The sequence below is a fragment of the Marmota marmota genome, unplaced genomic scaffold (assembly GCF_001458135.2).
Source record: "Marmota marmota marmota unplaced genomic scaffold, marMar, whole genome shotgun sequence".
In the NCBI taxonomy this organism is placed as follows: Eukaryota; Metazoa; Chordata; class Mammalia; order Rodentia; family Sciuridae; genus Marmota; species Marmota marmota.
This window is the reverse complement of record NW_026000137.1, coordinates 2965177-2991467: the sequence shown is the minus strand read 5'-3', so window position 1 is coordinate 2991467 and position 26291 is coordinate 2965177. Positions and strand designations below refer to the sequence as shown.

Sequence of the window (26291 nt, the reverse complement as noted above, 5' to 3'; positions counted from 1 at the left end):
ACGAGGCCAACATCACCCTGATACCTAAACCAGACAAAGACACTTCAAAGAAAGAAAACTACAGACCAATATCTCTAATGAACCTAGATGCAAAAATCCTCAATAAAATTCTGGCGAATCGGATACAAAAACATATCAAAAAAATTGTACACCATGATCAAGTAGGATTCATCCCTGGGATGCAAGGCTGGTTCAATATACGGAAATCAATAAATGTTATTCACCACATCAATAGACTTAAAAATAAGAACCATATGATCATCTCGATAGATGCGGAAAAAGCATTCGACAAAGTACAGCATCCCTTTATGTTCAAAACTCTAGAAAAACTAGGGATAACAGGAACATACCTCAATATTGTAAAAGCAATCTATGCTAAGCCTCAGGCTAGCATCATTCTGAATGGAGAAAAACTGAAGGCATTCCCTCTAAAATCTGGAACAAGACAGGGATGCCCTCTCTCTCCACTTCTGTTCAACATAGTTCTCGAAACACTGGCCAGAGCAATTAGACAGACGAAAGAAATTAAAGGCATCAAAATAGGAAAAGAAGAACTTAAATTATCACTATTTGCAGATGATATGATTCTATACCTAGCAGACCCAAAAGGCTCTACAAAGAAACTATTAGAGCTAATAAATGAATTCAGCAAAGTGGCAGGATATAAAATCAACACGCATAAATCAAAGGCATTCCTGTATATCAGCGACAAATCCTCTGAAATGGAAATGAGGACAACCACTCCATTCACAATATCTTCAAAAAAAATAAAATACTTGGGAATCAACCTAACAAAAGAGGTGAAAGACTTATACAATGAAAACTACAGAACCCTAAAGAGAGAAATAGAAGAAGATCTTAGAAGATGGAAAAATATACCCTGTTCATGGATAGGCAGAACTAACATCATCAAAATGGCGATATTACCAAAAGTTCTCTATAGGTTTAATGCAATGCCAATCAAAATCCCAACGGCATTTCTTGTAGAAATAGAGAAAGCAATCATGAAATTCATATGGAAAAATAAAAGACCCAGAATAGCAAAAACAATGCTAAGCAGGAAGTGTGAATCAGGCGGTATAGCGATACCAGACTTCAAACTATACTACAGAGCAATAGTAACAAAAACAGCATGGTACTGGTACCAAAACAGGCGGGTGGACCAATGGTACAGAATAGAGGACACAGAAACCAATCCACAAAACTACAACTATCTTATATTTGATAAAGGGGCTAAAAGCATGCAATGGAGGAAGGATAGCATCTTCAACAAATGGTGCTGGGAAAACTGGAAATCCATATGCAACAAAATGAAACTGAATCCCTTTCTCTCGCCATGCACAAAAGTTAATTCAAAATGGATCAAGGAGCTTGATATCAAATCAGAGACACGCCGTCTGATAGAAGAAAAAGTTGGCTACGATCTACATACTGTGGGGTCGGGCTCCAAATTCCTCAATAGGACACCCATAGCACAAAAGTTAATAACTAGAATCAACAAATGGGACTTACTCAAACTAAAAAGTTTTTTCTCAGCAAAAGAAACAATAAGAGAGGTAAATAGGGAGCCTACACCCTGGGAACAAATCTTTACTCCTCACACTTCAGATAGAGCCCTAATATCCAGAGTATACAAAGAACTCAAAAAATTAGACAATAAGAGAACAAACAACCCAATCAACAAATGGGCCAAGGACCTGAACAGACACTTCTCAGAGGAGGACATACAGTCAATCAACAAGTACATGAAAAAATGCTCACCATCTCTAGCTGTCAGAGAAATGCAAATCAAAACCACCCTAAGATACCATCTCACTCCAGTAAGATTGGCAGCCATTATGAAGTCAAACAACAACAAGTGCTGGCGAGGATGTGGGGAAAAGGGTACACTTGTACATTGCTGGTGGGACTGCAAATTGGTGCAGCCAATTTGGAAAGCAGTATGGAGATTTCTTGGAAAGCTGGGAATGGAGCCACCATTTGACCCAGCTATTCCCCTTCTTGGTCTATTCCCTAAAGACCTAAAAAGAGCATGCTACAGGGACACTGCTACATCGATGTTCATAGCAGCACAATTCACAATAGCAAGACTGTGGAACCAACCTAGATGCCCTTCAATAGACGAATGGATAAAAAAAATGTGGCATTTATACACAATGGAGTATTACTCTGCATTAAAAAATGACAAAATCATAGAATTTACAGGGAAATGGATGGCATTAGAGCAGATTATGCTAAGTGAAGCTAGCCAATCCCTAAAAAACAAATGCCAAATGTCTTCTTTGATATAAGGAGAGTAACTAAGAACAGAGTAGGGACGAAGAGCAGGAGAAGAAGATTAACATTTAACAGGGATGAGAGGTGGGAGGGAAAGGGAGAGAGAAGGGAAATTGCATGGTAATGGAAGGAGACCCTCAGGGTTATACAGTGGAGGGGGTAGAGAGAGAGGAGGGGAGGGGAGGGGAGAGGTGGGGAGGGGGGAGGGTGGAGGATGGGAAAGGCAGCGGAGCACAACAGACACTAGGATGGCAATTTGTAAATCAATGGATGTGTAACTGATGTGATTCTGCAATCTGTGTATGGGGTGAAGGTGGGAGTTCATAACCCACTTGAATCAAAGTGTCAAATATGATATGCCAAGAAATTTGTAACGTTTTGAACAACCCACAATAAAAAATTAAAAAAAAAAAATAAAATAAAAATAAAAATAAAAAGGACTGAAGATGGGCTCAGTGGTTAAGTGCTCCTGGGTCCCTGGGTTCAATCCCCAGTGCCAAAACAAAAACCTAACAAAAAGTGTACATATATATGTGTATATATATATATATATATATATATATACACACACACACACACACACACACACACGTGTGTGTGTGTGTGTATGAGAGAGAGAGAATAGTATAATAAAATTTTATACATCCTATACCTCCAAGAATTATCTCAATCAACCTTGTTTCATCTATGCCCTCCCTCTCACAATTGATTATTTTGAACTAAATAATGATGTAGATACCATATAATTTATTTGTAAATATATAGGTATGTATGTCTAATACATAAGGTCTTTACTTTAAAATATTACAAGTCCATGATCACACCTAGAAATTAACAGTGACTTCTTAATATCATCAAGTTCCCAGGAAATAACCAATTAGCCTTGTTTCATGTTTTTGTTTAGTTCAGATATATATGCTGAAACTGACTGCTACATAACTTAAGTTTCTTTTAAACTATTTATTCTTTTCCCTCTTTTTTTTTCTTTATTACAACTTAATTGTAATAAAGAAGAAGCTGAATTGTTTGTCCCATTGGGTTTCCTACAGTCTGGGTTTTGCTGATCACATCCAGGTTCCTCTTTTTCCTGATTTTTTTTCTTGGTACTAAGGATTAAATCCAGGGCCTTGCATATGCTAGGCAAACTGTCTACCACTAAACTATGCCCCTGGCTCTTTTTAGTTTTATTTTGAGACAGGATCTCCTTAAGTTGTGCAGGCTGGCCTTGAACTTGTGATCTTCCTACCTCAGCCTCCTGAATAGCTGGGATTACAGGTGTTCTCAGCTGTTCTGTTCTTATAAACTGGTAATTAGATATAGAGGATTAATAAAGTTCAGTTTAATTTTTTGGCAGGAATATTTCACATTGAAAACTTTTATTGAATGGTGAATGAGGACTGTTGTTTAGCATTTGATGATGCAAGCAGCCAAAAATGATTCTTGCCTGGATCCATTTTATTCTTGGGGGTTGCAGCAACAAATACTACTTTAATAGCCTTGCCCTCTTATTTTTAACTGTGCTGGATCTATATTTCCCAGCTCTGATGGGTCCTTCAGTCTATGTATTCATTTACTGTGCATTTTTGTTAGCTGATTGCTGCTCAAGCATATATCATGAGAATCTGCATTAGTACCATTACAAATTCACAATTTCTGGGTTCACCTGAGCCCAAATGCTACTCAGTACTTGCCTTTGGTTGGCAGCGTTTCCTAAAATTCCCCATAGCAGTAATTTCAAAACTTTGTGACCATCTTTAAAGGTCCAATCTTATCCCACACCCCATTAATCTACATAAAAATAGAGACTTTAGGTATAAACTTCACTCCCCAAATCAATACATTTACTGTCATTTTTTTACCCACCCTTACCATTCCTCTTAGAAGATTACTCCTTCTGTTCCCCTACACCTCTCTTTTGAACTTACATACATTTTTAAATTGTAACTTGTATCATATAAATTGTTTTTGTTCTCACTTTCCCTCTGTTCTCAGTTCCCTGGACTGTCTATGTTTTAGTCATCTTTGCATCTGTAACACTTCACATATTTCCTAGCACCTGCAAGCATTCAGTAACTACTGAATTAACTCAAGCCATTAGAAGAAGTTAAATTACATTTAGTACACTGTATAATGGAAAAAGGTCGATAATTTTATCCTAAAACTTTTCTAAACGTAAGTGTCTATATGGCAATTCTGGGGATATATGTATTTGAATGTAGTTTTTAAAATATTACCAGTACCTCATAGAAATTAACTGAAGGATAATTCCCATAGTCAACATAGAATTAGGGTATCATCTTTTGAAAAAGATTCCCTGTCCTCCCCCAATTTGGAAGGACACAGGCTTTCACTGACAGCTCTTGCCACCTTCCATACTCCCAGAGAGAGTGCCAGGATTTATAGATGGTAATTCATGAAGCAACCAAGAATACTTGAGTTCTTCTTGGACTAAAAAAAGGATGAACAGATGTTGTGATATGTCTGGGACTGTCCTACTTTATGTCCTTTGCTTCATTGACCCAGAGAAATTATTTATACCCATTGCTAGTTTCCCAAAGTATTCTACTTAGAATGATAAATTATATGCTTATCTTTCTTAGCTGTAAGAGAATATTAACTGGATCCAATCTAAAACTTTTCCTTGAAATTAAAAAGTGTAGGCAGACCTTCTTAAGAGTTAGAATATATTCTTACCAAAACCAAATCCACAAAAAAAGCAACTCATTCATAACCCTACCTCACAACACATTAGTCATAAATACACCATGTGAAAAGAAAATTTTTGTTGATATATTCTCCTCCATTATTAATAAAATTTCTAAAGCCATACTGACTAAAACAGGCTAAACACTGCTTTACTTGGATCCTCATTGCTATTTAGAGTTGTTATGCATCACTGTGAAATCCTTTAAATAGTTATTAATTGTGATGTTACAATGGTGAGACTGTCATAAATAATTTTTATTTTTTGCTAATGAGAGTTATATGACTGAGTTTTGCAACTGACTTTAAAAATAAGAGTAGATCCTAGGCTTTCTTCATAATCAAATCTTTCTACTTATTGCATCCTGATATGGATTATTAGGATAGAAAGGTGTGAAGTTACAACAAACCTAATGGACTTGTGAATCTCCCACAGTCTACCTTATCTATTTAATAGTTCAAATAAAATGACCATGTTTGTAAAATATAAATGCCACAACTCCTACCCAACAACGATACCCATTTTGTTATCTATTTTTCTTTAAAAGTATGTGTACATAGGCACAGATGCTTGTGATAGTTAGGACATGGGGTAGGGGAAGGTGAATAGGGCTATGGATCCAAATCTGGATATGCCAGTGTGTATGTGGGTATCACCTGTCAAAAGTCCCTAGGTGGATGGGGTGGGAACCAGTCTCAAGGATTATTTTCCATGGCACTATTCCCAACACCTTCAACACCTTTCCTTAATCTTGGTACGACACTTCTTCTGAAGTTTGATTTTCCTTGAGAATGTTAAGGCCATTTGTCAGGCTCAGGTTCTATTATTATTATTATTATTATTATTATTATTATTATTATTTTCACCAACTCAATGTCTTTTCTCTTACTCTTTCCCTTTAAGAAACCTATTTTCATTCCCAAGGCTAACCTCTTAGTCTTTGCCTCATGCAAGCATTCCACTCAGAAACATGCACATTCACAAACTCAAAGCCTTTCTCATTTTCTTGTTGCCTCTCTGACAAATCCAGTCTAAATCCAGTCTCTGCAATGTCTTTCTTTCTGAGTTCTGACAAAATGTGGTGGTGGGGGGGGGGACACACACACATTAAAAAAAACCCACTTTTTTTTTAATAGCTATAGTATTTATTCTACCACTGCTTGTCATGCAGTGTGACTGAATATTTAACAAACTGTTTTAAAGGTTACCAAAAAACTCTCTAAAACCCTAATCTTTCTAGTTAGGCACTCATCATTCTGGAAACTTGCTCCTTCCCTGGTGATCTTCACTTTATGCAACTACCCTTGCCAACCCTTCTTATTTATATTTCTACCTGAGAGCACATCCTAGTACTGTGTCCTCATCCCTGTGCTATCCCAACTGGTCATGGCTTCCATGATTATGTAAGTATCAAGAAACCCCAAATTCATGTTCTTAGATCTAACAGCTCCTGGTAGTCATGATTACATTGCTTGATCAACAATTATTCTTGGATAATTTCTTTTATCACCTCAAGCTCAAGGTATCTAAAGCTAGATTTATGATTTTGTCTCCCACAAATATGCTCATTTCCCATATTTATTACTGGTACCATTCTCCATACCCATATAATAATTTTAGAAATCTCTAGCTCCTTTGTCTTCTTTAAAGAATCTATGGTCCATTCTTTTCTTTCAGCTGATTGCTGGACTTCCCACACCCCTATCCCACTACTGCTTATCCCTCCAGGCCCTTTTGGTTTATTGTTGTCATTTAACACTCTTTCATGTTCACCTTTAGCTGCAAATAATTCAGTTATTAAGATGAAATGCTCCTTATTCTAACATTCAGGACCCATCACAATCCAAGAGAAGATGATCCTTCCAAATTATTCTATACAACTCCACCATAGCAGACTTTCCCTCTTGCCATGTGGCAAGATTTTCATGCTGTCATATCTTCTGTATTCAAGTCCCTCCTTTTCTGTACACATTTGACCCACTCCTCAAAACTTAGGCCAACCTCTCCTTATTCTTTGAAAGAAACCTTGTGTAGTCACTCCAGCTAAAAGTGAGCTCTCCTCTTAATTCCTATTACATTTTGTACATGTTCCAACACTTTGAGAGAATATTCTTCCACTTAGAATTGTATGTAATTTTGTAAAGTGTACATATTTTACCCACCCATTAAATTGACCCTCCAGAAAACAAAAACAGTGCTTTGTACACCTGTAATCTCTTCTGCATCTAACATTTACCAATATATATCCTGTAAATGCTCTTTTTTGTGTTCAGTGTCCACTGTTTTCAAATCCCCCTTTGCATAATAATACTCATTTTCTATTTCTTTGCCAATATAATATTAAGCCATTTTATACAATGTTAACAAACTACTAAACATAATTGTGTACCTTCCCCTTTTGCAATTTTTTAATTTCAGTGATATTTCTTCATAAAATAGAGATTTCAATGTCCATATAAGCTTACTAAAACAGGCTTATACCCTAAATTGGGTACTCTAATTTTCCTAAAGGGCAATTATAATAATTACCCTAAAGCCTTTCAGCTGGCTTCTCAGTTGTTACACTAATAAGAGATGGGAGGTTGGTAAGAACTCATATGGGTCTTCTTCCTTACCTACAAGAAAAAGATCCTTGTAATTTGTCCTAAATTATACATTACCAGTCTCAGGATGTTGACTATGTTATAATTTTCCTCTGGACAATGAGTATGAAGTTGTCATTTTTGAGGACATTTTAGACTTAGTCAAGATAGTTAAGGTATCACATTTTTGTTGTGGTAAGTGGGAGAAGCCAATGCAAACTAATTTAATCAAAAGGGGAATTCACTGGCCCAAAAAATTGGGTAGCCTTATTTCATGTTCAGTTGAATCTCAAAGGATATTATTTGCATTTCTCTTTCCTTTCCTCTCTCCTGTGTATTGACCTCATTTTCTCCCACAGTAAATGGACATTCTCCATACAGCTGTAGAAGAGGCTGGCTGCCAGCAAATATCTCCCAATGTCTGTATATAACTCTGAAGAAGAATATAATTGGCTATATTTGGACCTATGTTCAGTCCAGCACTAGCTACTGGGCCAAAGTCTATGCTACTCTTGAGTGCCCTGGTCAAATGACCACTCTAATAGTAGGAAATGGGTAAGGCAAAGATGACTGACAGCTAGCTGTAGGATCATACAGAATTAGGGAAAGAGTTTCACAAAGGATAAGGGTATGATTATCAGAAAAAGGAGAATAGGAATGCAAAACAGAGAATATTTAAAAAGAAAAGGAATAAAACTACTTCAATCTATGGTATTTCACCCTTTTCCTGGTCAGAGTATGAGTATTTTATTTTCTTCATTTCCATATTTTGAAAAGTGCTCCTAGAAAATTAATGTCACTAAGTCTCAACTAAAATTGGACTGACCTCAAGTCACTGTCAAGGTCTAAGTCTGGAATCTCAGAGAGATGTGTTACTCTTGAATTATGCTTGAATATGGCTCCTTAGGCTTTGTTCCTTTGAGTCAGAATCAGTTAAATCAACTCCCAAAGACCCAATATTCAATAGAAAAGAGAAAGCAGGATAACAACAGTAAAACCTCTCATTTAGAAGACACCATAGTAGTCAGTGGTCCTATATCATATTGAGTCTATAATATACTCTGTTGAGTTTCCCTGGCTGAGAAGTGAGTTGGTTGGTCACCAGTCAGTCTGCCCCACGCTTGGTCTATTGAAACAGCTCCCTTTTCCTTTTCCAGTGTTCTCAGGGACCCAGTAGAGAGAAGTATAGGAAAGAAAGCCTTCTCTGAGCACTGTGCCGCTATCAGAGCTTCCCTGCTGTAGACTAGGTTACTGGAGCCTGGGAATCAGCTCAGCAATTGAGTTACCACATATTCCTCTCTGCTGGGTTCAAGTTTATTCTGGAAATTTATCTTCCTTAAAACTCTGCTAGATAGAATGGGCTTGATTTTTCAAAACTCTGAGAACTAACAACCAAGACTAGAAGTCTCTCTATAAGATAGTCCTTGAGGGCTGGGGTTGTGGCTCAGTGGTAGAGCACTCGCCTTTCATATGCGAGACCCTGGGTTGGATCCTCAGTACCGCATAAAAATATACGAATAAAATAAAGATATTGTGTCCAACTACAACTAAAAAAGAAAAAAATGGATAGTCCTTGAATCTAGGTCTTATGTTTGCAGTTTCAGTCTTTAAGCAATGGTCTAAGAATACAGGACCCATTCAGCCTTAGTGGCTTCCATCCAAGATTTGCTTAAATGACTTGACCTTTGATCTTGACCAACATGAAAAAAAAAAAAAAAAAAAACTTTAGCCATCTCTTGTTCTCAAGCAGTGTGTCTGGGGTAGTTCTTTACATTGGGTGAATCATTACCTTTCCTGGTTTTAGGATGTATAGCAAGAGGTGATTGGAAGGGACTTGGAACCACTCTTACAGAATTGGTTACCAGCACAGAGCCAGGCTGCTTAGCTTCCAATACAAACTCTCCTATTTACTAGCCCTGTGACCATATTGTATAAGTCATGTAGTTGCTGTGTGCCTTATTGTCCTCATTTATAAAGTGGACATAATGGTATCTAGCACACAAAGTTTTCAAAAGGATGGAGTGAGAATGCGTGAAAGACAGAACAATACCTGTCACATGGTAGTTCCTATGTGACAGCCATTTTTACCACTCTGTCCTTTTTTTCTTTTTTTTTAACTGTTTCTTATAATAGTTTCTAATAATAGTTTTCACCATTGTGCCTTTTTTTCGTTTACTTCAGCAAGGGACTTCAGCTTTCTTATTTACACATGATTACTTGACCACCAATGAGCAGAAGACAGAGGGAGGTGAGATAAGCCTAATTGATAACACCACCAGGGCCATGGTAACAGAAAGATTCCCCAGAGGAAAGAGTGGTTTCTGCAGACAAGGGGAATAGGAGAGTATTGGAGACATTTTTAAAAACTATCTAATGCAGCCCTTATTACTGCTTTGTGACATAGTGTCTTGGGTTTAAATGCAGAGTCTGAGAAAGGGATCCAGATCCATGCAATTTTTCAGTGGCTGTTCATTAGCAAAATCCCATGAAGATATGAAGGATTCAGGAAAACAAGGGATGAGAGCCAAGAAAAGATAGGGTCTCAGCTAAAGCCCACATTTGCCCTGAATCATGGACAGCTTTTGAGGAAAAAGAAAAAAAAAATCAGGGGCTGGGGCTATAGCTCAGTGGTAGAGCACCTGCCCCTCAGGTGTGAGGCACTGGGTTCAATCCTCAACACCACATAAAAATAAATAAATAAATAAGGATATTGTGTCCATTTACAACTTAAAAAAAAATCACATAGCAGAATTGTCCCTGACTTAGGCAAGGATGCTTATGGTTTTGAACCCCATACCAGTCAGTTACTGGTCCAGGGTGAGGATAATCTCAAGAGCAAGGTGATCCTCATCTACCAAGGGGAGTCAATCAAGAGCAGGGAAATTTGTGAGTCAATCACAGACAAAATTTATTGCAGCTGAGGTTTGAGTGCTTGGGCCTGGTAAAGAAGACATGGGAAGGCCACCAATAACATGTACTACAAATAATAAATCATGACGATGATGATGGCTGTTATTTATTGAATACTTACTGTGATTGGATTATAATATGTGGACACTGCTTTGATTCTTATTATTTTCTTTCTAAATACAGTGTATTTGGTGCAATGAAGAAAAGGTTTGCAAAAAATTTTGTTTTCCATTTGCTGGGTGTCCATTCAATTCTATATTTTGGTCAAACTGTAAAGGTGAGTTTTCCTTATTTAAATTTATATGTACTTTATTCCACCAACTTGCAAGTAGTAGTGATTTGCTAATTTGAAGCATTTAAAACTATCCTATTTACTTTATTAAAACAGCAAATCCAGGGATGTACATCAGTACTCCCTAGACCCCATACATGCTTATTGGTTGTTTCCAGCCATTGTAGATTCAGATTATGAGCCACCATTCCAACTGGTGGATGTCTTGCCATCTGACTTGTTAAATACTTTAAATTTTATTTTTAAAAATTTCTGAGGTATGATATTCATAATCTAGTTAAGGGAGGTTTGTATTCTTATGTTGTTTTTTGTATTCCAAGAGTTTCTTATAAGCGAGTTCTGGAACTAGGATATCATTGAGCCCAATAGCACTATTATAACATATTTTCTCAGCTAATGTAGTCTATATTGAGAAATGCCCTTCAAAACCAGGACTCCCTAAGACTTCACAAATGTCAATCATCAAAACATCTTTAAGTCATATTTGTACTGTCAAACTTTTGAGATGTTATATAGAATATATCAAGGTAGGAAAATATACCTGTATCTTTAAGCTTTCCAAAAATTTGAAACAAAAGACTTTCCATCTGAAACCCCAACTATATGAGAGAACCCATCCAGAACAACCAGCTATCTATTTTTTTCTTAGTTGAAGTGAAAAGATACAATTTTGCCCTCAAGTCTCCAGTTGCTTCAGGTACTATCAGGTATATTTAAAGCACAGGTGTTTGTAGTTTATAAAGAAGCATTTAGTATGTATTTAGTATGAATAGAAACTCAAGTCTCCAATTTCATATTTTTTCCCTCCTAGTTTCATTTTACAATATTCCAGTACAATAAGCTGCATAGTAGAGGGGAATAAAAAGTTTGTGAGAATTAGAAATCTTCTTTCTTAGCAAGCCTGGGCTGACTTTTTGATAATGAATCAAACAAAAAACCACATCATGATGTCTATGTGCATCCTTATAATCTGAAAGATCTGCTATTTTATCTATTGAGAAAATACCAAAAATGTAATTCAAGAAAAAATAATGGAGAAAAATAAATGAGAGCCTTAATCATTTACCAAAATAGAGATTTAAAGGTTACCTCCTTTTAGCACCCAGATTATTTTTAGATGTTGGTGATTATTGTATTAAATGCAGTTTCATTGGAATTTGTGATACATGTTATTTTATCATTATTTCCAATAATGATTTGTAATATGTATCTGATAATCACATTACAAATGATAATAGGATAAAGATGTAAGAAATATTTTCTATCATTAAAACATATTTCTTTTCATATGTTTCAGTTGACATGTTTGGAATCGTGATGCTGATACTCACAGGAATATTATTGATAGCTTTTCTGTGGTATTGCTGTGCCTATTACCATTTCATGCATGAGTATGTTTATTTTATCCTTGTATTATGTTGTTTTAGTATTCTAAGAGTTTCTTATAAGTAAGTCCTGGAACGAGGATATTATTGAGTCCAATAACACTATTATAATATAATAGTTATAATGAAATTATAGCATAACACTTTGGAATACTATCAGTGAAAAGAATGCTAAGCTCATTATTAGGAAATGTTTTATGTTTTTATGTCATAAAATAATATATCCACACGGTAAGGATAAGTTAAAAAGTACAGAAATTATAGCTTGAAAAGAAAAAATAATTAATTTTCCTATTTCCAACACCTTCTTGCCAGATATTATCCTCTTAGTTACAAATGTCAATCATCAAAACATCTTTAAATCATATTTGTACTGTCAAACTTTTGAAATGTTACATAGAACGTACTTTGTACTTCTTTTGCTGGTTACTTCCTCTTATTTGAATTAGATAGTTATATCTTCTTTTCATGACTTCTTTTTTTAAAAATATTTTATTTTTTTTAAATAGTTGGACACAATACCTTTTATTTCATTTATTTATTTTTATGTGGTGCTGAGGATAGAACCCAGGGCCTCATAGGTGCTAGGCAGTGCTCTACCGCTGAAGCCACAACCCCAGCCCTTTTTTTTTTTTAGTACCAGGAATTGAACCCAGGGGCACTCAACCACTGAACCAGATCACCACCCTTTTTTAAATTTCATTTAGAGACAGGGTCTCACGAAGTTAGTCAGGGCTTGCTAAATACCTGAGGATGGCTTTGAACTCGCGATCCTCCTGCCTCAGCCTCCTGAGCTGCTGGTATTACAGGTTTTTCATGACTTACTGACTTTACATGCTATTCATTGATTCCCCGTCATGAAAGTTGAAGATTTTATCTTTCACTATCAATGAATTTTTTATTATTTTGTTGTTAGTAGATAATATCATCTTTTTATTTGGGGATTTAAAATTATTATTTGTCATTCTTTGTGCTTATTAGACCTTAAGATTACTAATATTTCTTCTGCTGGCTATCTTGTGGACTTTGAATAATCCATTTAACCTCTATCTTTATATCTCAGTACTTCTCCCATTATTTTTAAAATAAGACAATTTGATTCCCTGTATTTTCTTACATTCATCCTTTCCTTCTATCTCTTAAATCCTGTAAACTTTCTCATTAATTTAACCCTGCCAAATGTGTAATATTTATGTTGTGTCCTGGGATATAATTATCTTGAAGTGCTTACTCTATGGTTTGAGCATAAATTTTTTAAACTACTTAAGAGACTAAAACATATTACAATGGTTTAAATATTGTTCACTAAGGAACCAAAGTGGAAGTAGGAAACACAATGCTATACTACTAGTTTGCATTGTTTCAAGGTGTCAAGACCAAGTGGATTCTCTTTTCTTATTCTCCATTTCTCAAGATCATGCTGCATTTCAGCTTGCTTCATGCGTACACTGTGACTTTTCAATACAATTTCTGAATTTTCTACAGTTTATAACTATTTTAATTATTTCTTGTTAAAAATCCACGTATGTTTATTCCTACCGCTTTGACCATTTGTCTTATACTTAATAAAATGTTTTCATTTTCTTCCAATGGACATTCTTCTGAAAGTCCTCTGACATCAGGTTCTAATGTACAAAAATTAGTAGAATTCTCTTGATTATTCTACTGAATTAGGAGAACTTTTAGGTTCTCTTATCATCCTCATTTTAGTATTTTTTTTCTTTTCCTATGGTACCTTATCATGTGATTTTGTTTCAAAGTGAGTTTGCCAAAGGTTTGGAGAATATTTCTGTAGTTCATATCTGCCTATAAATTTGGGTTTTTTCCCTCCTAATGCTCAATATGGTTTTATTTTCTTTATTCAGATCATAAATCTTTTATAAGAAGGACCCATAGATAAGATAGATAGAACCAAAGATAAAATAGGTGTCCACTAACAGGCTTAGGAAAAAATATAAGGACTGCCTAAATATTCTGCTTGTTTAAGACCTCCATTTTTGTCTATGAATTTGTATTTCTCTAGCTTCAAGATTTTCTGTTCTTTCTTTGTGAACATATAAGGACAAGATAGGATAAGATAGAAGATATTCCTTATTCTACACCCCACCCCCGCCTCCTTATTCTTTACCTCTAAAAAAATAACAAAGAAAGGTAGGGAAAGAAAGAGCTCTTGAACACATTACATATGTGGCAAGAGGCTGCTTTTTATTTACTTTTATTTTTTATATTTTCCTTCCAAGATCCTGACTTCTTGTGTAATCATTTTCTTTGTATTTATGTATAAAGTGGCAAATTTTACCCCTAAGCGTAGCGTGTTGAGCAAAGAGCCATCAGCAAAGCTTGGGGAGAGGTTGTTTGTTTTGTGGTACTAGGGATTGAACCCAGGGGCGCTCTAGCACTGAGCTATGTTCCCTGTCCTTTTGTTGTTATATAAATTAGCCCATTTATTATAGGCTAGGGATGTCTCAAATGGTAGAACTTCTACTGGTTTTTCAATTCCTTCAGCCCTCTGATTGCAGACTTGACTGTGAGAGTGGAAGTGGTGTTGTAGGTCCAGGCATCACCAGCCACTGTTTTCAATGCAGGATCAGCACTGCCAGATCCCCCCAGTCGGTCTCTTTCATCTTGGTTTTGACACAGAAGGAGCAAGTGTACTTGGCGTGCTGGCTGATTTCAAATTTCTTAACCATTTTCTGGAGGGAGGCACCGTAGAGGGTCCCATATTTACTAATAATTCCGACCTTCTTGGTGTGTTTAGCCTTGTCGCTGCGACTTAGGCTGGGAGAGCCCCAGTCCTTTTTATTTTTTATTTTGAGACGTATTTTCCCTAAATCGCTGACACTAGCCTTGAACTTGCGATCCTCCCACCTCAGCGTCTGAGCAGCTAAAATTACAGGGAAGATTCTTTAATCTACAATTCAGAAGAAAAAAACATGAATCCTCTCTGCAAATACGGTTCAACAATTGCACTTAGTTTTTGTTTAACTTAGTTATTCTCATACCATCTCTTCTGTTTGATTTTGTACTATAGATATTCTAGGCCTTGTTAATTAGGTGGAAACTGTATTCTGCTAGAAGAATTTATCGTATTAAGGATTTATTGTACAATCAGAGAAGTGGAAAATCGTGTTCCATTTGTGTACTATGAATTGAAGTGCCTTCAGCTGTCAGTATAACTAATTAGAACAAAAAAAAATTTTTTTAAAGACTTATTGTACTTTAAAATCCAATGATCTTGGTTGGCTTCTGGAAGCATCAGTCTGCTGGGCATGCAACTCAGTGGTAGAGTATTGCCTACCACATGCAAGGTGCTGAGGTCTATCCTTAGCGGTGCAAAAAAAATTTTTTTAATTCCTTGTAGAAACATCAGTCTTTCTTTTAAATAATACCCTTAAATGACCAATGAAGCATCAAAATATTGATTGCTGATTTGATATAATATTCTTGTTTTCAGCCATATAATTATAAACACTAAAGCACTTTTAAAAGTTCTAAATGTTAAGGGAATATAAATATTTGCCCACATACTTGGTGCCTCCTTGATTCTCATCTATTCCTTCTGAAAACCTTTGTTAAATACTCATTATGCACTAGGTAGTATCTTTGTCATTAAGGATGTAATGATAAAAAAGAAAGATCAAGGCCTGGGGTTGTGGCTCAGAGGTAGAGCCCTCACCTACCATGCGTGAGGCACTGGGTTCAATCCTTAGCACCACATAAAAATAAAGATTTTGTGTCCACCTATAACTAAAAAGATAAATATTTTTTTAAAAAAGATCAAACCCTTGCCTTCACAGAGTTTACACTCTAGTAAGAGGATACAGAAAATAAAATAAGCAATTGTTAAATTTATTACTAATTATTGATATTTTAAATGACATTCCATTTATTTTAATTGATTTTTTATAATCAAATGCTTTAATTCTTCTGTGGATAGATTAAAAAGAGAATTCTATATAATAAAGCAAGGAAAACAAAATATTATATAAATGTGCTCTATCTAATAAAATAATTTTAACCCTAACTATTCTGCAAATAAGCCTAATTCTACATTCACCACTATTTTGAACAGATATAGAACCAACATTTATTCAAGAGGAGTAACGGTTCCTGTAAACACCTGGAATGTTGGTGGCAAGTACTTCCATTTATTTTATGGGGTGTCCTGGGCCTTTCCAGTAACTGACAGTTGAAAATCCCTTCCTTACTTATTCCACCATCAAAATTAAAGTATGAATGGGAAACGTAACAGCAGATTTCATTGTTCTCCTTTCTGAGACATACTCTTATAACTTCAATAGCTACACTAGAGTTGGTAAAAAAAAATCACAATTTTGATGGAGAAGTGTTAAAATTTTTGGACTCAGTTGGGGATGTAATTGCTTCCTTTGTTCCTCAATTCTTACTCAACCCAGAAAACTTAACAAAAATGACCTTTGCCTTAAGGAATCTTTGCACACTTTCCCTAAATTAATTCACTTCATCTTACCTATTACCTTAGGTGACCCAGTGTCCTCTCTTCAACTCAATTCTTTAATCTTTCCCTTAGTTATAAGGCTCTCCCTTACTCAGGACTCAACTCTTGGCTTCCTTTGGCTCATCACCCAGTTCCTGGGCAGGCCAATTGCCACTTCGCTGCTCAGGCTTAGATCCCAGAGCCCCAATTGGAGTCAGAACTGTGCCCCTACCCCACAGCACCTGTTCACTTGATTAAATGGACCTCAAAAATTTTTAGATAATATGATTGAGGAAAGGGTGCTATAAGGTCCTTTATAATTACCACTAAAAATAACTTTAGGGGGTTGGAGGTTACATCTAGATTATTATGGTGTTCTGGACCACAGAGGCAAATGCTAAAAGCCTGGAACCACATTTTAGGTTCCAAAATTTGAGTGAAGAGCAGAGCTAACCTTAAAGGGCAAGGATGAAATATTGAGCACATACACATTCCATTGCCAACTCCTAGATCTTGTTATGTAGAAATTGTGTTGGTGATAATGGAATTATGAGATGTTTCAGAAAGCTATTTCAGAAGAGGAGCTAAAGTGCAGGCAATTGCTACTTTTTCGCAGAGTTGAAATCAAACCAGAAGACTACAGAGAATTTACTTTATTTCAGGGTTTTTTCCCCTCCACTTTAAATTCCACGAGAATTTGTAGGAGAAATGGTTGGAAAAGAGCACAGGGTTGTATTCTTCTTTATTTTAGGTAGAAACAGCTTACAGATAGAGAACCATTAGTTATATTAGATCCATTATAAGGAATAAATGGTAATCGAATTCACAAGGCAAGATTATTTTCCATTCTGCATTAAAAGGTTAATAAGGGAAATAAAATCTTGCAAAAGGAATTCGGAAAAAGATGAAAAAGCATGAGACAACAGTGTCATAGAGATCAAGAAAAGATGGTCTGAATGTGGAGGGAGACTCAGCATCTTTTGGAGTTACAAATTGGGAGCCTATTTGCATATGATAGTCTTAAAAGTGCAAGCCAGAACCAGGAGACTTCTGACTTGTGGAGAAGCAAAGTATGGAACCTATAAGATGTTATATAGTGTGTGTGTTATTAATCTGTGATGCTCCTCATTTACAAAATTTACAAAAGGAACAATTTTCCAGGAGAGGTAGTAATAGCATTGCTCTTCATCCTCATTTCTTTCCTAGAAAATAAATTCAGAAGATGATTTGCTAAAAGTAGAGATTCACTGATTATGCACAAATTTTTTTCTCACTGGAGACAACAAGTTTTGGGTTTACTTCAAATATTTGACCTTTTTTTCTTTGTCAAATTCACACCCAAGGTAATACTTCCTTAAGGCATTTGAGCCCTAAATATTAAAATAACAATAAAATCTCAGAGTAGAAAAACTTTGATTGTCTATCAATATTTTGTGGTTAACATTTTCAAATTAGGTAAGTTTTTGTTGACTTTTGCTAGAAAGAATTGGAAAAGGTCAACTTATTTTCTCTTTTCATAGGATATGAGGAATAGATAACAGATCTTCCAGAGAAAGAAGAAGTGTCTTCAGTGGTAAAGTTCCCAAAGAGGATATCACATGAATTTCCTACATGTTATCCCCCCCCATCTATTAAACAACTTTGCGGGAATGGAATTTGCATTATTAAGAAAGAAAATGGGAAATCAAATCTGTAAAATGTAGACAAATTTTCAATACCTGAACATTTAATAAAAGACAGCAGAAAATGAAGATACAATAGTGCCTAAATAAAGCTGTTTTAGAAATCTGAGTGTGGTTTGTGTAGCTAAATGTTGATTTAGGTTGTCTTTCCAAATACCAGCACTTCTTTTGATTTTGCACTAGTTCATTTGTTTCTACTGGAATCTTTACTATTTCTGTTTTCTATTAACTTTGCCCTTAATTTGTTATTTTCCAAGTTCCTTGATATTTAACATTAGGCTGTTTTGTTTGTTTTTTTTTTTTTTGAGAGTCTTTTTCTTTAAATATTTATTTTTTAGGTGTAGATGGACACAACACAATGCCTTTATTTTTATGTGATGCTGAGTATGGAACCCAGGTCCCGCCAGTGCTTGGCAAGCGCTCTACCGCTGAGCCACAATCCCAGTCTTTTTCAATGTGGTTGTAAGCGCATAGTACACAAGTGATGGAGGCAGGAGGAAGCAAACCTCAGATCAGCAAGCTTTCCTCTATTCTGCAGTGAAATCAATCCATCAGGAACAGGAAGGTAATTTTCTGGGTATGGGAAATGCCCCCACCCCAGGTTACAGAAGGAGTTTGGGGTTTAGAGTTTACAATGAGGGTGAATTAATCATTGGAGATTGGGGGTGTGCAGTTTGGACAGTCAGGGATCTAGTTATGCAGGTTAAAATTTTAACTTAGGAAGGCAGTTGTAAAAAGATTGAAACTCCTCATCACTGGGAAAGCTCACTACTCCTTCCGCTGGGACTCATTGTTACTGAGAGCTTCACTATTTGCTTTTCTCCTTCCAGGACTCATCTGTAATGGGAAAGGGTAAAAGTCCAGAGCCCAGTATTTCAGTATTTGCCTCCTTTCTTCGGGACCCATTGTGATTGGGAAGGGGTGAATGTTTGCTTTTGGTGGAGATGGTGGGGATGAACCCAGGGAGGGATGAATGTTTGCTTTTTCCCTCAGGGTCCCTTATTACTGGGAAATGATGTACTGGGAGAGGTTTCTTGTTTAGCTACCTTTCCTCTCTCCTCCACACCACATTGTCCCTCCAGTTTTTGGGGGGAGCTGTCTTGTAGGAATATTATTTTCCATTACCCTTCAGTGGTCACAAATTACTATAAACTTCCCTTTTAGAACTACTTTTGTTGCGCCCTCTACATTTTCATATGTTGTTTGTCTCAAGGTACTTTTTAATTTCCTTTAGATATTTTTTCTTTGATCTATTGGAGGTTCCAGAGGATGGATGTTCCTTGATTTCTACATATTAGTGCATTTCCCAGATTTCCCACTATTATTGATTTCTAGTTTCACACTATTGCGATAAGAAAGCATAGTATGATTTCATTCTCCTTAATTTTTTTAAGACCTGTTTTGTGGCTGAATGGGGTCTATCCTGGAGAATGTTTCATGTGTGTTTGAGAAGAGTATGTCTTCTGCTGCTCTTGAGCTTTGGTCTGTAGTTGAAATCCAATGTTTCTTAATTTATTTCTGTCTGTTGAAAGTGAATTATTGAAGTCCCTTACTATTGTTATATTATTGTCTGTCCCTCCCTTTGGGTCTATTAAATATTTACTTTGTGTATTTAGGTTTGCCAATGTTGAATGGAGGTGTGTATGTATATGTGTGTGTGTACACACACACACACACACACACGCACATACATACATACATATATATACATATATATAATTATTTTATTTGCTTCATGAATTTGCCATTTTAACATTATATGGTTACTATATAGTGATAAAAGGGTAAATTCATGAAGAAAATAAAAGAATTATATATATGTATATATATACACACACATACATATATATATAATTATTTTATTTTCTTCATGAATTTATCCTTTTATCACTATATAGTAACCATATAATGCCAGCAGTGAATTCTTATCAATAACTTTGAGTGTAAAATGCATTAAATTCTCTATTCAAAAGACACAGAGTGGACTGGGGTGGTGGCAAAGCAGTAGAGCACTTGCCTAGCACACGTGAGGCACTGGGTTTGATCCTCAGCACCACATAAAAATAAAATAAAGGTTATTGTGTCTACCTTCAACCTAAAACAATTTTTTAAAAAAAGATACAAAGTGGTCAAATGTATTAAACAAAACAAGAACCAAGTATATGCTGCCTACAAGAGACTCACTTCACCTTTAAGGACACACATAGATTGAAAGTGAAGGTATTGGAAAAGTCATTCCATGAAGATGAAAATCAAAAGAAAACTGATAACTACACTAATATCAAACAAATTAGAATTTAAGTCAGAAACTATAAAGAAGACAAGCTTATTATATAAAAATAAAGGACCAACATGAAGTCCATTGTTACACCAGTGATATGAGATGGAAACATTTTCATTAATTAAATTTCCATTTGCATTTTTGTATATTTTTGTATGTCTACTAACTGATATTGATCTTCTGACTAATCATTCCTCAATATTATAATTGTTTCATTTTGAAGACTATATAGGTTATTTTCATATTTATTAATAGAACTAAACTCCCCCCACCTCATATTACTCTTTCCATTTATTTTCTTACTTTTAATTTCAAGTTGAATAAAAATGAGTTGTTTATTCTAACTGATGCCAACGCTGGATATTTCACAAAATTAAACATTTGGTCTCCAGAAAAGATAATCCTTCTAGAATTCTCAGAGGTACTATATGCAAAGTAATTAATGAATAAACAACTGTTTTCTGATTGGTTTCATAGTGGTTGTCATGTTCTCTTTTTGCTTCTTCCCTACTTTCCTTCCCCCTCCTTCTCTCCCACTCTACTCCATTCCTTCTCTCTCCTTTTCTCTCCTTCCCTCAATCCCTTCCTCCTTCCTACCTTCCTTCTTTCTTTCCTTTTTTTCTGAGACATACTTGCCAAACAAGAGCTCAATGTTAGGAGTTTAAAATATGTTTGACTTCTTATTTTTCCCTTGTTGTTTATGCCAGAGCATTTCATTTTGAAGCAAATAATTTTGCAGGGCTACAGAAGAGGAGTTTTCACTCTACAGTTTACCCTCCAATAATCATTTAAAGCCTTTTAAATACATAAGGTAAAAAGCACAACTTTAAATGGTTTTTGGTTAGATATTCTGTTCAAAATGAAACAGTTAAACACTAAAAGAATAGACCTGATATTTCAAGTCCATCTGTTTTGTTTGTTTGTTTTAGTTGTAGTTGGACACAATACCTTTATTTTATTTTTACATGGTGCTGAGGATTGAACCCAGTACCTCACACATGCTAGGTGAGTGCTCTACCGCTGAGCCACAACCCCAGCCCCTCAAGTCCATCTTTTACAAGAGACTATTTTGAGAGCCTAAAATTAGACATTGAAACACACTACCATAAATTATAGAACTAGCTATGGATTTCCTTCATATCTTAATAGTAAAGTTTTTAAAAAGGTAGTGAACTCCGTTGAGAGAAAATTGTTTTATCCAGCAATGGAGGAAACAGGACTGTGAGGAGGGACAAGTAAAAAATCTAAAAAGACAAGGTATAGCAGGAAACGGGATGAGAGAAAGAGTTTGAAGAGAACAGCTGTCTTAAGTTTGTCTCCCTGAGAAATAGGCTGGATGGCAGAGGTTTGCCTATAGGGGTTGAGAGGGGGATGCCCCCAGGAGTAACACATGTAAGGGAAAGACAGAAATAGACTTGGGCAGAAGAAGGGTTTGAACTGTCATGTAATCACCAGAGAGGCCTTGATGAATTATATGGGGAGCACTGGAACCAGGCTGGCCTTAGAGGTTGTCTCAAAAGCAAGGTGCGCAAACTTCAACTATCAGTAGATACAAGATGCCCTACAAAAGAGCTTAACTATGAGTGAAGTAGCTGGCTCCCTTTGACTGAGGGCAGTTTTCAAAAAGGGCCTGACATCTGAAGTGAGTGCTTTGCTCCTGGAAAGGAGGTCTGGGCAGCATACCATGGCATCCACCACAGCATCTGTCTTCCATCTAGGAGAGAGCATTGAAAGCAGTGATTCTGGGATAATGGGATTTTGAAATAGTCAACTATTCATTAAGAGCACACTCTTCCTGAGTCTCTTTAGCATTCTCTTTAGAGCCTAACCAAATATTTAAATTTTTTCAATTATATCTTTTCATTTTGATTGAGTTTATTTTTCTTTGAATTGACTGAATGCAGAAACCAAGCCACCTGTAACCTCTTTTACATTCAAGTTAAAAAAAGTTTGGATTAGAATTAATTGTGATGGTTACTGAGAAGAGGAAAATTCATAAACATAAATTTGCTATACAAAAAGATAACTTAAAAATTGGGTATTTTGGTGAAGTAGAAAAACAAAAACAGATCAAATGGGTCAGAGAATAAGACAGTAGAAGGCTGTGTCTAGAAAGTATAATTCCCATCTAGAACAATAAGAGATGGAAGTTTTAACCAGAGACTCACCAAGGTTTTCTATGATGGGCCAGACAGTAAATATGTTAGACTTTCTGAGCCCTGTCATGACTACTTGCTAAACTACTAGTGCAAAAACAACTATACATAATTCATAATTGAATGCACATGTTTGTATTCCAATAAAATTTTATTCATAAAAACATGCAGAGACCCATATTTAATATGTGAGTCATAAAATGATAACTGAATGGTTAAACAGTGTTCACTTAACTTGCTACACTGTCTTATAACAAAAATTTTAAAGATGCCAAATAAAATTGCCATATGAAGATACAAAGAAAGAACTAGAATAAAGTTGCAAGTATGCAACCCACAGCCCCATCACTTTTGTCACTCTGTGTGCATGCATGCATGGCCTTTTAGCCCATGATTGACTACTTTTTTCATGCTTCACATTTGTATTCTTAATTCAGAAATACTCAGGTTTTTATTCTTCTTTTTAGATACTTGGTTTCAATAATTAATCTAACCAATGTACAACCTGATAAATCCAAATGAATTTTGCCAAACCCATCATAAGAACTAGCTAATCTCATGGTAAGAAGAGTTGTAGGAACTCAAAGGGAATAGATTAGACTTGCAAAATGCACATGCGTCAGGTGAGGGGTCTTGCCAGCTAATCTGTGTGGTTCTTAACCAATCTTTTACCCTCTATACTTCATTATGCAGATATTCAATAGGGACACATTTGATACTTTTCAAAGAGCTATGAATTCTACATGACAAATTTTTATCTCATTTGAAAAGAATATTCAGTGCCTTCATGGGATAAAGCAATATTTTCTACATCCAACTTGTTCAACTATATCCATGAACAGGTGTTCCTAGGGAAATCCCTAAATAAGAATGTTGTTAGTGAAAGCCTGTATTGGACTAGAGGTGAAATGAGATGATTTCTAATCAGGATGATTGTGCTGTTAATAAAAATTTACTTCAAAATTGTGTTTAATCTTATAATTTGGATGCCAAAGTAATTAAAAAGGCAGAATTAAAGAGAAAGTTTTATGTCTCTTTGTTGTCTTTTTAAACTTTATTTATTTATTTTTGTAATGGGGGGTTGAACCCACAGGAACTTGACCTCTGAGCCACATCCCTAGGCTTTTATTTTTTATTTTGAGACATGGTCTTGGGAATTTGTTAAGGCCTCACTACATTGCCCAGGCAGGCCTCAAATTTGTGATCCTCCTGCCTCAGCTTCCCAAGTCCCTGGGATTACAGACATGTGCCACCACACCTGGCTCTTGGCTCCCTTTTGATAAACATGTACTGTTAAATTATACATTGAGCATGCCAGAGCCTAATGAGGGAATTGTGCCTGAAAATCATGGAGAAAGACTTAACCTGTTGTTTCCTTTTGCTAGGGAGTGCCTGTTAAAAGGGTGAGGGTGAGTGGCAGAATGACAATAGCTTTGTTAACTGGATTCTGTAGATTAGATGATTATTGCCTGAAATGCCAGTTTTCTCATTGGCTAAAAGAAATGCCTTTTTCTTAATTCACTCATTAGCTTTCTTCCTCTATTTAAATGGTAATTACACATTTATAATGCATTGCAAGTGTCTCGCCTTATTCACTCTGGGAGCTCTAGAAACTAGTATTTTTGTAAGGAGGGTTACTCTTTTAGAGTCATTTCTTCGGGACTATTTTAGTTCCTTTTTTTTCCTTTTTATTTTCACTTGTACATTATTTTTCTCAAACCAACAAGCTTTTCCAATCAAAGAGTATTGGCAAACTTGACTAATGATGTTCAAGACATGTAACTTTAAATAATATCTATATTTTAAGCATTTTTAAGTACTTCGGTAGCTGAGTATATATAACAGTTTAGTACTAATGGCGGTTTTACTCCTAAATAAGTCATACTAATTTCTAGTAAGTCCTCCCCCAATTTTTCCCTTTTCAAAATTATATTCTTGTGTTATTTTAAAATCTAACCATTAATTCTGATACTGCTTTCTTCCATTTTTTTTTCTCTTTGTTCTCTGTGCATAGAATTTAGTTCAAGAGGCACATTCAGGATCCTAAGTTGTGCATTCTTATTTTTCTAAGTGTAATATTTTATCCTATGTTAGGCAGTCTTATGTTGCTGAGACCAAAATCCCCAACAACAGCTTACAGGAAGGAGAATTTCTGTGTTAGTGAGCTTTTCTTTGTTGTGACCAAAATTCCTGACAAGAACAGCTTAAAGGAGGAAATTTTAATTTAGGGTTCACAGTTCAGATGACTCTGTTGCTCTGGGCCCAGGGTGAGGCAGCACATCATGGTGGAAGGGTAAAGTGGAGGAAAGTTTCTCAACCCATGGAGGCCAGGCAGAGGGAAAAAAAGAAAGAGGCCATAGAGAAGAACAATCCTTCCATCCTCCAGCCACGCCCCACCTGCCTACAGTTACTACCCATGAACTGATTAGGTTACAGCTCTCACAGTCCAGTCATTTCACCTCCAAACATTCCAGCAGCTTTTGAGGTACACCTCATATCCAAACCATAACACTGAACTCTAGGGTTTGAATCATCTGAATGTAATAGACATGCTGAGCAAAATTAAAGATAAATTGCCTAACACCTTTAAGCCTTAATTTTCTTAATCTGCAAAATAATAATAATAATAATAATAATAATAATAATAATACCACTCCGCAAGGAACATTCAGAGTAATGTAAGAAAAGAATCTAGAAATATATGATCAATAAAGGGTAGTTCTGGGTTAGGTGAAGAGTCAGACAAATTGCTATCATGAAGTCAAAAGAACTCAGTCTCTGAGCCAGAAAGATCTTGGTTCTTATCTCTGTCCCCACCATTTTAACTATTTATGACTACAAAAATTACTTAATCTAAGTTTTCCTTTGTTAAGGGGGAAAATACTACAAAATTGTGTGAGAAGTCATTTAAATACTGTATAGAAAGCACTGTTTATGCTACACAACACCAGTAGGTTTTGGTATTACTTATACCAACCTATTCTGTCACTATAATTTTCTAGGCACTGTGAGAACATAAGGTGGAAACATACATAATACCAAAAGACACTTAAAATCTTTCAAGAAAGGTAGACTGTAGATTTAGCTCAGTGGTAAAGCACCCCTGGGTTCAAGCCACAGTACTGGGGAAAAAATTAAGTGCTTGAAATGAGTTTAGATAATAAAACACAAATTATGGTTAATATACCATGACAGAGGTTCATTGGTGCCCAAGAGTTGAGTTTAGAGCTAGAAAACTCATACACATGGGGAACAAGGAAACCTCAATGCAGGCAATCATGGCATCTCAGCTGAACTAGAAAAAAGAAGATATCAATAGGCAGAAATTGGAGCCTAGTACACTAGAGGAAGGAATTTTTGAGAGGGGAAGGAAAATGAGCAATAAAAGATATGAAGATGAAAAAAGTACAGACTATATATAGTAAGAGTAAATGGATTCTAATGTTTACTTAAAGTATAAGGAACAAGTTAGCTACATTTACAGTGATCTGAGAACTTTCTGAAGGACTTTACACATATTAATTCACTAAATCCTCACAATAGCCCCATGAGATAAATCCTAAAAT

At 35.7% G+C, this 26291-nt stretch overlaps 1 protein-coding gene and 1 pseudogene across 1 annotated transcript in view; one reads left to right on the top strand and one right to left on the bottom strand.

The window, feature by feature from the left end:
* The window catches only part of Pttg1ip2 (PTTG1IP family member 2), a 37139-nt gene extending 18742 nt beyond the window's left edge, over positions 1-18397 (top strand). The window contains exons 3-6 of the mRNA XM_048785401.1: positions 10657-10750; positions 12063-12156; positions 16223-16284; positions 18127-18397. Coding sequence (XP_048641358.1) covers positions 10657-10750; positions 12063-12156; positions 16223-16284; positions 18127-18140 — 264 coding nt within the window. The 3' untranslated portion in view covers positions 18141-18397. The remainder of the gene's footprint in view (positions 1-10656; positions 10751-12062; positions 12157-16222; positions 16285-18126) is intronic.
* On the bottom strand, positions 14632-15421 carry LOC107156268 (annotated as a pseudogene).
* Positions 18398-26291: the final 7894 nt, after the last annotated feature.